The following is a 12,147-nucleotide window of genomic DNA, read 5'->3' as shown; positions in this document are numbered from 1 at the left end:
CTGCAGTGCTTTACTGCCTCTGTACTGTGAAGAAATCTAAGCTTTGATACTGGTAAAGATTGCACCCTTCCGCACCCCTTACCCCACCCAAAACGGGAGCAGAAGAATGAAAATATTTCAAGAGAAGGGACTTACTGGAAAATTGTTAAGTTACCTGAAGTCATAATTCATTCAAATAAGAGCCTTTCTGGAAAAGTAGAACCCAATAGCCCTAACCAGTCAATCCATTTTCTTCCCAAACATTTCCCCAGGGTCTGTTTTGTATAAGACAGTGTGAATACCAAAAAAAAAAAAAAAAAAAAAACCAGACACAGGCCAATCTAGCATCTGAGGAGCAAGTCAGCATCTGAGGCTTCTTGTCTGCCCCAGTACCAGAGCCCACATTCTCTAGCAAGATGGTCCCTTGGAAGAAAGCCTAGAGCAGATGGGAAGTGCTGAAACACAGACAGTCGGCCTGGGTGCAGTGGCTCATGCCTGTCATCCCAGCACTTTGGGTGGCCAAGGTGGGAGGATCACTTGAGGCCAGGAGTTTGAGTCCAGCCTGGGCAACATAGTGAGACCTCATCTCTACAAAAATATTTTAAAATGAGCCAGGCAGGGTGGCATGCGCCTGTACCCCTAGCTACTTGGGAGGCTGAGGCAGGAGGATTTCTTGAGGCTGGGAGGCTGAGGTTGCAGTAAGCCACGATGGCACCACTGCACTTCAGCTTGACCAACAGAATGAGACCCTGTCTCAAAAAACCAAAAACCAAAACAAAAGCAAATGATTTTCTAATTTCATGCCCACTGAGAACCAGATGAAACCTGTATATTCAAATGAAAATGTGCACAGGAATACAGGTAACGGACCTGACAGAGCTTTACCGTTCCTGAAACCCCATTCTAGATATTCAGACTGTAGATATGTAGTAGAAGGAGATGAAATTATATCGTAAGATATGAAAGGAAAACTTTGGAAGAGAGAGAAAATCATCGTCTTGAGTTGTGATTCAAAGGAGTCTGCACTCACAATTCTAACAATTAGGAACCGAAGTGTCCTGATGCAAAGACAAAAGCAGATGCTGTGGAAAGAACACCATTGCCTGCAATCCGTAAATTAAAGAAGTTCCAAGGCAGCTTCGACAATCCAGCATTCATTGCAAGGTCACCCACACATTTAAGGAGTATAGTCAACTCTCATGGGAGCAGCGAATCAAACTCTAGGACGTTGTTCTGTATGTTGAGGATCATCCATCTGAAGAAGGATGTGATTTGCAAGAAATTCATCCTGTAGATGAACTTGGTGAAATGGAGACGGAATCTGCAGAAAGTACCTCTGAATCCCAGCTCTTGGGTTAACTTGCTATCACCCATCAGAGTCACACATGGGGACTTCAAGTTGCAAGTTGCAGATGAGTTTGATTTGGAAGATGTTTAACTGAACCCTTGAAAGTCTCTCCAGGCCAAGCGCCGTGGCACACGCCTGTAATCCCAACACTTTGGGAGGCTGAGGTGGGCGGATTGCTTGAGCCCAGGAGTTCAAGACCAGCTTGGGCAATGGTGGCAAAACCTGTCTCTACCAAAACCACACAAAAATTAGCTGGGTATGTTTGCGTGCACCTGTAGTCCCAGCTACTCGGGAGGCTGAGCTGGGAGGATCAACTGAGCCCTGGAAGTTGAGGCTGCAGTGAGCCGTGCTGATGCCCCTGCACTTCAGCCTGGGTGACAGGGTGAGACCCCGTCTCAAAAAAAAAATACAAAAAACCCCCAAAACCCAACTTTCCCAATATGAGCTCATTGGTGCCACCTGGAGGCTACTGAGAGCAATTGCTTTCACCCAGCAAGGCGTGATGCCCCAAGCCTTTGTAACAGGTTTCTGTTCTGTGTATTATGATGCTTTGCTATTCTTGCCTTGTTTTCTTAAGAAACATAAATTTTATATATATGTAGTGTGTTTGCATGTTTTAAATGCTAAATATAACTAAATCCAAGAAAGACTGAACTTTTAATCTTACAACAAATTTAATTGCTTAATCCTTGTCATCCTCCAAGTTAACTTGACAAGTATACTTTAACTGGTTTTTCACAAGTATTTTTTGACACTAAATAGCCACTTGTCAGATTGCTTAGTTCTGAGTTTAACATGTATTTGTAGAACCAATCTAGAGTCAATTTCTCTTTACTAGTGTCTGACAAAGTATTTTCACAAATGTATACCATTAACATTTTCATCTTAAGTATTGGCCTTTTGTCAACATGTCAAGGTAGTTTTTTTCACTCTTACAGAGCATAAATAGTCAAAGATGGTAAATGAAACTATTAAAATTAATGGATTTTGGCCAGACACAGTGGCTCATGCCTGTAATCCCAGCACTTTGGGAGGCTGAGACAGGTGGATCCCTTCAGCCCAGGGGTTGGAGACCAGCCTGGGCAACATGGTGAAACCCCATCTCTACTAAAAATATAAAAAATAAGCCAGGCATGGTGGCGTGCGTGCCTGTAGTCTCAGCTATTCAGGAGACTGAGGCAGGAGAATCCCCTGAGCCAAGAAGTTGAGTCTGCAGTGAGTTGTGATCATGCCAATGCACTGGCCTGGGTGACGGGGGTGAGACTTTGTCTCAAAAAATAAGAAGAAGAATGGATTTTCTGTAAGTTATTCAGCCTTTGTTGAGTCAGGATCTCTCTCTGTCACCCAGGCTAGAGTGCAGTGGCACAGTCATAGCCCACTGCAGTCTCGAACTCTGGGGCTCAAGCAGTCCTCCCACCTCAGCCTCCTGAGTAGCTGGAACCACAGGTGTTGTCACCACTCCTTGCTAAGTTTTTTTTGTAGAGATGGGGTCTCCCCATGTTGCCAGGCTGGTCTTGAACTCTTGGGCTCAAGCGATCTTGCCTCGGCCTTCCAAAGCCCTGGGATGTTATTCAGTCTTAATTTGATGTTTGTAAATTGTCCTAGGTAGACTCTTTTACCTGTAATACTCCAAGAGGTAAGTCAATGGAAGGGATTTGGAAAGAAATTTTGTTTCCACAACAAGGTTATTTACCATGTGAAATTTTTGTAAATAGTAATGTGTACAGATACTCTGTTCAAATATTTCATTGTAAACTTCTTGTTAAATCAGTTATGTGTATATAATGAGATTACAAAACTAAAAAGAGGGCGGGCGCAGTGGCTCACATCTGTAATCCCAGCATTTTGGGAGGCTGAGGCAGGTGGTTTGCCTGAGCTCAGGAGTTTGAGACCAGCCTGTACATCATGGTGAAACCCCATCCCTACTAAAATACAAAAAATTAGCTAGGTGTGGTGGCACATGCCTGTAGTCCCAGCTGCTTGGGAGGCTGAGACATGAGAACTGCTTGAATTTCGGAGGCGGAAGTTGCAGTGAGCTGAGATTGCGCCACTGCACTCCAGCCTGGGTGACAGAACAAGGCTCTGTCTGAAAAAAAAAACCAAAATCTAAAAAGAAAATAAATTTTATAATAATAAAACAGACATGGGATTACTCTGAGTAGGAACCTGTATGCAAGTACAGCAGAAACAGACATGGGATTACTCTGAGTAGGAACCTGTATGCAAGTACAGCAGAATGGGGGTAGGTGTTGCTTAGTTAGGTACAAGCTGTGGTCAGGAAATAAGAAAGAGAGAGAGAGAAAGAGAGAGAGAAATTGTGTGGGGAGGGATCCTGGAAACCCTTTTGAGAGAGAATAGAATATATTCTTTTTATTTTTTGAAGACGGATTTTTCTCTTATTCCATCTGGATGCAATGGCGGCCGCCCCCTAGGTTCAAGCGAATCTCGTGCCTCAGCCTCCCAAGTAGCTGGGATTACAGGCATGCACCACCACGCCTGGCTAGTTTTGTATTTGTAGTAGAGACAGGGTTTTTCCATGTTGGTCAGGCTGGTCTCGAACTCCCAACCCCAGGTGATCCGCCCTCCTCGGCCTCCCACAGTGTTGGGACGACAGGCGTGAGCCACTGCTCCTGGCCCAGCCTAGTATTCTTAAACAGTGAAAGGATACTGAGGTGAGGAGGCAGGACAAGTGATAACAGGTAACGAAAAATTGAGCAAAGCCTTTTGAATTCGTCTGTAACTCCATGATCTCAATGATGAGTTTCCACTTACAAATGCCCCAAGAGGTTCCTTCAGACACATCTAGTTATATCGCTCTCCTTTGTCTGCAGTCATTTTCTGCTGCCTCTTGAGGAAGCACTGGCCAGAATACTTTGCCCTGAGTGTTGTCATGTGTTACTGTTTCTTCTATTATTTCTTTTCAAGGAGATCTCTTTGCTGCCACTTTCCTCATTAAGAATGGGGCCTTGGTCAATGCTTCTACACTGGGTGCCCAGGAGACACCATTGCACCTTGTGGCCTTGTACAGTTCAAAGAAACACTCAGCAGATGTGATGTCTGAGATGGCGCAGATTGCAGAGGCCCTTCTGCAGGCTGGCGCCAACCCCAACATGCAGGACAGCAAGGGGAGGTAAGCTGGGGAGCAGACACTGTGCCCTTAGCACTGTTCTCAGACGATTATCTTACAGTAGCATGTAATTGGCATATGGGGTGTTCATGTTCTTTAGTTTGGCATTATTCAGTCTTATTTTTATTAAAGTCACAGACATTGATGTGTGGTAGTAGTGTCACTACTAAATCCAGAGGCATTTGGGGAAAACATTTCTATCCTGGGTAACTGAAGTCTTCGAGGTTTTTTTTTTGTGTTGTTTGTTTTTAATTGTGTCAGCATCTCACTCTGTCGCCCAGGCTGGAGCGCAGTGGTGTGATCTTGGCTCATTGCAGCCTCTATCTCCTGGGCACAGGTGATCGTCTCACCTCAGCCTCCTGAGTAGGTGAGACTACAGGCACACGCCACCCCACCTGGCTGATTTTTGTATTTTGGTGGAGACAGGGTTTTGCCATGTTGTCCAGGCTGGCCTTGAACTTCTGAGCTCAAGCGATCTGCCCACCTCGGTCTCCCAAAGTGCTGGGATTACGGGCGTGAGCTAGTCTTCAGCTTTTTTTTTTTTTTTTTTTTTTTTTTGTGATGGAGTCTTGCTCTGTCACCCAGGCCGGACTGCAGTGGCGCTATCTTGGCTCACTGCAAGCTCCGCCTCCCGGGTTCACGCCATTCTCCTGCCTCAGCCTCCCGAGTAGCTGGGACTACAGGCACCTGCTACCGCGCCCGGCTAATTTTTTTTTTTTTTTGTATTTTTAGTAGAGGCGGGGTTTCACCGTGTTAGCCAGGATGGTCTCAATCTCCTGACCTCGTGATCTGCCCGCCTCAGCCTCCCAAAGTGCTGGGATTACAGGCGTGAGCCACTGCGCCTGGCCCAGTCTTCGAGCTTTTAAGCAATCTGTATCTTCATGTTTGAAGGAACCAGAATGGTCATCTACTCCAGTGCCTCCAAGGAAACCTTGTAGCATTTCTTAGAGTTGCTTGGATAGTTTGAAGAATATTGAGGTCTAATTGTTAGAAAATTCTAATTGTTAGAAAATTCTCTATATTAAACCCAATTTTACCTGCTCGTAAACACTCCCACTTTATCTGCACAGCTTGCTACCTTTGTCCGTAGCACAGCCCTTTGCATCTTTAACAATATTTACTGTGGTCATTTTGCCCCTTTCCAGAAATACTTAGTTGAGGATTCCTTGTTGTAGGATCTGAGAAAAGGCTACTTGTCTTGGGACAGTGGTGTGAGGGGCTGTGAAGGACAGTTAAGTCACCCGAATCACTGACCACAGTTGGGACCCGATTGTCATTAGAACATTCTCAGTATTTTATACCTTTGAAAAACCTCTCAAAAAAGAAAAGATTTTTTGTAAAGTTTGGTTGTCAGATAGGAGAATGTATTTATGTGATAGATAAGTACGTAAATAAGATGTAGCTTCATGAAATCTCAATATCATGTGATAATTACCTTATTTCCTAAAATAATTGCATTCATTTCCCTGCTGTTGATTCCTTTATTTTTTTCCTCCAACGGCAATAGACTCGGGGTGTGTGTGTGTGTGTGTGTGTGGGGTAGGTGCAGCCTTGGGCCCTGACTCGCTGTGTGTGTGTGTGTGTGTGTGTGTGTGTGTGTGTGTGTGTGGTAGGTGCAGCCTTGGGCCCTGACTCGCTGTGTGGGTGAGTGGGTGTGTGGGTGTAGGTGCAGCCTTGGGCCCTGATTCCCTGTGTGTGTGTGTTTGTGTGTGTGTGTGTGTGTGTGGTGCAGCCTTGGGCCCTGACTCCCAGTGTGTGTGTGTGTGGTAGGTGTGTGTGTGTGGGGGTGGGTAGGTGCAGCCTTGGGCCCTGCCTCGCAGTGTGTGTGTGTGTGTGTGTGTGTGTGTGTGTGTGGTAGCTCTGCAGTGCCAGTCTCTCCTGCAGGGCCCCCGAGTGCTAAATGAAAGCAGTGAAAGGGGTTAAATGCAGCTTTCATCAGTTCTTTCCTGTTGCTGCTCTGAGTGTGTTTGAGAAGAACAGAAAATTATGGGGGAGAGTTTCTTTTCAGAACTGATGGAGAAGAGATGAGGGAAAATCTGTACACCTGTGGCAGAAACTGCTGTTCTCAAGAAAACCCTGTCTATGCCTTCAGGAAGGGGTCGGGATTGAGTTGGGGAGTATTTGAGATCGCTTCCTTGAGCTGATTCTTGTCCATTTTGGCCACTGAATAATGGTCACATATAAGCAGATCTGTTTTCAGGTTTTGATACTGGGTCATGGCTTTAGAAGCCTTGTAGAAATGTGGGATTTCTTGTGGGTGGTGATTCTGCCTGGGATTCTGGTTGCCTCTTGCCGTGAGTCGTCCGGAACAGGCCTGTCCTGAACTGACCCCGGTTCTTTTTGATCCTGCAGGACTCCTTTACACGTGTCCATCATGGCCAGGAATGAATATGTGTTCAGTCAGCTGCTGCAGTGTAAACAGTACGTAGGGAGACATGCACAAGTGAGAAGGCGGTTGTGAGGGGGGGATTGTGAGTGAAAAAATCATTCTTTTTAAACATCTTTAATGTTGCATATATTAAGAAGTTAAAGTGAGCTAAAAATGTGTCAATGAAAAAGGATAAAGAGAAAGAACAAGGTTGTTGTCAGTATAGAGTGTCTCAAAAAGATTGTATGTGCTGTTGACATTGCTTCTGCTTTTCAGACTAGATTTAGAACTCAAAGACCACGAGGGCAGCACGGCTCTGTGGCTGGCAGTGCAGCATATCACAGTGTCTTCTAACCAGTCTGTGAACCCCTTCGAAGATGTCCCCGTGGTAAATGGGACTTCATTTGATGAGAACAGCTTTGCAGCCAGACTTATCCAGCGCGGCAGCCACACAGACGCACCTGACACGGCGACAGGTAAAGCACATGCCTCCCTAAGGGGCGACGCTGGGGTCTGCAGGCACCAGGAAATGGCGTGTAAATGCTTTCACCCCAAATTTAGAAACTGAACGGCATACTTTGAGGATAATTATTTTGTACTTAATTTAAATACAGTAAAAGCCTGGGTTGTCATTTTTAAAAATCCTGTGCTTCAAACAGTTGAGCAGCATCAAGTTCCTGAAACTGAAACTTCCATTCATTTAATGCGGTGACTCCCAGACTCTTTGGACTCAAGAATTTTTTTGACCGTCTTAAAAGTTGTACCCCAGGCCGGGCGCGGTGGCTCACGCTTATAATCCCAGCACTTTGGGAGGCCGAGGCGGGCGGATCATGAGGTCAGGAGATCGAGACCACAGTGAAACCCCGTCTCTACTAAAAATACAAAAAATTAGCCGGGCGTGGTGGCGGGCGCCTGTAGTCCCAGCTACTCGGAGAGGCTGAGGCAGGAGAATGGCGTGAACCCGGGAGGCGGAGCTTGCAGTGAGCCGAGATCGGGCCACTGCACTCCAGCCTGGGTGACAGAGCAAGACTCCGTCTCAAAAAAAAAAAAAAAAAGTTGTACCCCAGAGAGCTTTTCTTTAGGTGGGTTATAACTTCAGTACTTACCATATTAGACTACACTTTAGAACACTGTTTTAATGTATTTCCTTGATCTGACTAAATAAAATAACAGGGATATTTTAAGGAGAGAGATTTGGTGTAATTCAGTATTGAGTACTAGCAATGCATAAAACATGGGTAGGTGTCACTCACACAGGAAGAATTGACCAAAAAAAAAAAAAAATGGATATTAAAACAGCCCTTTCCCTAAAGAAGTTAATAAATAAAGGTTGGCTGGGCGTGGTGGCTCACGCCTGTAATCCCAGCACTTTGGGAGGCCGAGGTGGGTGGATCACCTGAGGTCAGGAGTTTGAGACCAGGGTGGCCCCTTTAGAGACTGAAACCTGTTTCTACTAAAAAAACAAGTATCAGCTGGGCATGGCGGTGGGCTCCTGTAATCCCAGCTACTCAGGAGAGGCCGGAGAATCGCTTGAAACTGGGAGGCAGAGGTTGCAGTGAGCTGAGATCATGCCATTGCACTCCAGCCTGGGTGAGGAGACCGAAACTCCGTCTCAAAAAAAAAAAAAAAAAAGATAAGGCCGGGCGTGGTAGCTCATGCCTGTAATCCCAAAGCATAGTAGTTCACACCTGTAATCCTAGCACTTTGGGAGGCTGAGGCCGGTGGATCACCTGAGGTCAGGAGTTCCAGATCAGCCAGGCCAACGTGGTGAAAGCCTGTCTCTACTAAAAATGCAAAAATAGCTGGGCGTCGTGGCACGCACTGTAATCCCAGCTACTCAGGAGGCTGAGGTAGGAGAATTGCTTGAACCCAGGAGACAGAGGTTGCAGTGAGCCAAGATCGCGTCACTGCACTCCAGCCTGGGCAACAGGGCAAGACTCCGTCTCAAAAATAAATAAATTAATTAATTAAAATAAAATAAATAATTAAAGGTCAGCCAGGTGCAGTGGCTCATGCCTGCAATCCCAGCACTTTGGGAGGCTGAGGTAGGCAGATCACCTGAGGTCAGAAGTTCGAGACCATCCTGGCCAACATGGTGAAACCCTGTCTCTACCAAAATACAAAAATTAGCTGGGCATGATGGCAATGCCTGTAATCCCAGCTACTGGGGAGGCTGAGGCAGAAGAATCGCTTGAACCCGGGAAGCGGAGGTTGCAGTGAGCCACGATGGTGCATTGCACTCTAGCCTGGGCGACAAGAGCGAAACTCCATCTCAAAAAAAAAAAAAAAAAGAGCCACGTGGTGGCTCATGCCTGTACTCTGAGCTACTCAGGAGTCTGATGTGGGAGGATTGCTTGAGGCCAGGAGTTGGAGGCTGCAGTGAGCTATGATCAGTCCACTGTGCTTCAGCCTGGGTGACAGAGCAAGATCCTCTCTCTTAAACAACAAACAAAAGGCTTGAATGTTAGACTCTTACAGAACTAGTTTTTATAAAAGTCTGACATGTGCTTGAAAAGAATATGCATTCTTTAATTGTAAGATGCAGCATTCTCTATGTGCATTAAATCAAGCTTGTTCATTATGCTCTTCAAATCTTACGTATTCTTATTAACTTTTGGACTGCTCGATCTGTCAGTTTCTGAGAGGTATATTAAAGTGTTTTCATTGGTGATGGTTTTGTCCATTTTTCTTGCCGGTTCTGTCAGTTGTACATGATAGAGTTTGAACTGTTGAGTCTAGACAGGCTCAGGATCGTTTTCCTATTGATAGGGTTCATTTTTCATTTTACGTGTCATCTTAGTCCACTAGTTTTTTTAATTTTTTAATTTTAAGGCTAGTCAGGTGAAGCAGTGGGAGTGAAGAAGGAACAAAGAAATCTGTAACTGGTTTTGATGAGTTGTAAACACCACTGCACCCGGACCAGCCAGTTCGTCCACTCGCTTTTAACGGTTTAGTGATGTTTTGGCAGTCACGGGTTATCTTTGTTCTATTGGGAGGTGTAGAATTTAAGTCTTGTGTACAGTGGAATGACTGCAGGCATGAACATGGAATTTGGAGTCTCCAAATTAACCATCAACTAGGAGTCTCCAGATTAGAGCAACCATCAACTAGGAGTCTCCAGATTAACCATCAACTAGGAGTCTCCAGATTAACCATCAACTAGGAGTCTCCAGATTAGATTAACCATCAACTAGGAGTCTCCAGATTAGAGCAACCATCAACTAGGAGTCTCCAGATTAACCATCAACTAAGAGTCTCCAGATTAGAGCAACCATCAACTAGGAGTCTCCAGATTAACCATCAACTAGGAGTCTCCAGATTAGAGCAACCATCAACTAGGAGTCTCCAGATTAACCATCAACTAGGAGTTTCCAGATTAGGGCAACCATCAACTAGGAGTCTCCAGATTAACCATCAACTAGGAGTTTCCAGATTAGAGCAACCATCAACTAGGAGTTTCCAGATTAGAGTAACCATCAACTAGGAGTCTCCAGATTAGAGCAGCCATCAACTAGGAGTCTCCAGATTAGAGCAACCATCAACTAGGAGTGGGATTCCTATCTCTGAGGGATAGAGAAAAACATGGTATGAAAGCAAAGTAGTACTTTGTCCCATTTCTTTTTGTTTGTTCGTTTCGAGACAGTCTTGCTCTGTCGCCTAGGCTGGAGCGCGGTGGGACTATCTCAGCTCACTGCAACCTCTGCCTCCCAGGTTCAAGTGATTCTCCTGCCTCAGCCTCCTGAGTAGCTGAGACTACAGGCATGTGCCACCAGGCCTGGCTAATTTTTATATTTTTAGTAGAGACAGGGTTTCACCATGTTGGCCAGGCTTGTCTCGAACTCCTGACCTCAAATTATCCACTCACCTCAGCCTCCCAAAGTGCTGGGATGACAGGCATCAAGCCGCCGTGCCCAGCTGTCACAGTTCTTTATCTTGTTTTCCGTCCTGGTGTTTATTTAGAATTTCAAATAGTATAGCTGTTGACATGAGAGAGTTTGTTCATTTTTGGAAATGGATTTTAAAAGGCTGAGAAACACTGTTTTAGGGCTAAAACCATTTAGAGAGAAAAAAAACTCATTTTTTTCTTTCCAAGGTTTTTATTTAGAAAAGAGTGACAGTGCTAAGGAAAATATTTCTGAGCCAAGAACAAACATATTTAAAGCATTAGGAATAAAACTGAAGTATTTAAGGGGCATTTTCTAATAGGACTTAAAATGTTTTCAAAATGGTCATCCAGCCAAGTGGTTTTCAGCCAGGCACAATCCTGCCTTTACTGCCTGAGAACATTTGTCAACATCTGTAGACATTTCTTTTTTTTTTTCTTTGAGACAGAGTCTTGTTCTGTTGCCCAGGCTGGAGTGCAGTGGCACGATCTTGGCTCACTGCAACCTCTGCCTTCTGGGTTCAAGCAATTCCTGTGTCTCAGCCTCCCAAGTAGCTGGGATTACAGGTGTGCACCACCACGCCTGGCTAATTTTTGTATTTTTAGTAGAGACAGGTTTTCACCATGTTGGCCGGGCTGATCTCAAACTACTGGCATCAAGTGATCCGCCTGCCTCGGCCTCCGAAAGTGCTGGGATGACAGTTGTGAGCCACCGCACCTGGCCAACATCTGTAGACATTTCTAATTGTCTTCAGTTCAGAGGATGCTGCCCAACATTGTGCAGTGTGCAGAACAGACCCCACAACAAAGAATTTATCCTGTCCAAAATGTCAGCAGCACCACTGTTGAGAAACCTTGCTCTAATCCACCCTCAGCAAGGAGACAGAACTTCCTTCCGGTCCTGGGCAGTGGCTAGTGGGAATCCCAGGGAGGAAGTGGATGTTCCAGCCCGGGGCATTCCCTAGCCTCTGTGTCCACATACAGAGAGTACTTGTGTGGACTTAAATGATGCCTACTGTCTGGCGTGGGCCTACTGTCTGGTGTGGGCCTACTGTCTGGCGTGGACCTACTCTCTGGCGTGGGCCTACTGTCTGGCGTGGGCTTGCCAGTCATAGGGTGGCAGGGAAGAGCAGGGTGTTGTGCAGCGTGCAGCGTGACCGCATTTTGATGCAAACAGAAGAATCAGCCTGCCCATTTTCTTCTAGGAAACTGTTTACTACAGCGGGCAGCTGGAGCAGGAAACGAGGCAGCAGCTCTTTTCCTGGCAACCAACGGTGCCCATGTCAACCACAGAAACAAGTGGGTAAGTGTGACGTGGCAGCCGGAGAAAATGGTGTTATCTATGGAAGAAATGGCAGTGGTGGATATGTAGGAAAAAGGGGAATAGGTGGTTTTTTTTAGTTTTTATCAGAATAATACATGCATATCATTAAAAAGCCAGA

The 12,147-nt window shown here is 45.6% G+C and overlaps 1 protein-coding gene across 2 annotated transcripts in view; it reads left to right on the top strand.

Annotated features, from left to right (window-relative positions):
• ANKFY1 (ankyrin repeat and FYVE domain containing 1) overlaps positions 1-12,147 on the top strand; it is a 101,619-nt gene that overhangs the window by 63,421 nt on the left and 26,051 nt on the right. For both annotated transcript variants that reach the window (XM_032138339.2, XM_032138338.2), the window contains exons 8-11: positions 4,253-4,457; positions 6,807-6,875; positions 7,099-7,298; positions 11,911-12,008. In XM_032138339.2, coding sequence (XP_031994230.1) covers positions 4,253-4,457; positions 6,807-6,875; positions 7,099-7,298; positions 11,911-12,008 — 572 coding nt within the window. The remainder of the gene's footprint in view (positions 1-4,252; positions 4,458-6,806; positions 6,876-7,098; positions 7,299-11,910; positions 12,009-12,147) is intronic.

Source organism: Hylobates moloch, unplaced genomic scaffold, assembly GCF_009828535.3.
Source record: "Hylobates moloch isolate HMO894 unplaced genomic scaffold, HMol_V3 SCAFFOLD_19, whole genome shotgun sequence".
NCBI classification, from domain to species: domain Eukaryota; kingdom Metazoa; phylum Chordata; class Mammalia; order Primates; family Hylobatidae; genus Hylobates; species Hylobates moloch.
This window is presented reverse-complemented; position numbering and strand designations above follow the sequence as displayed.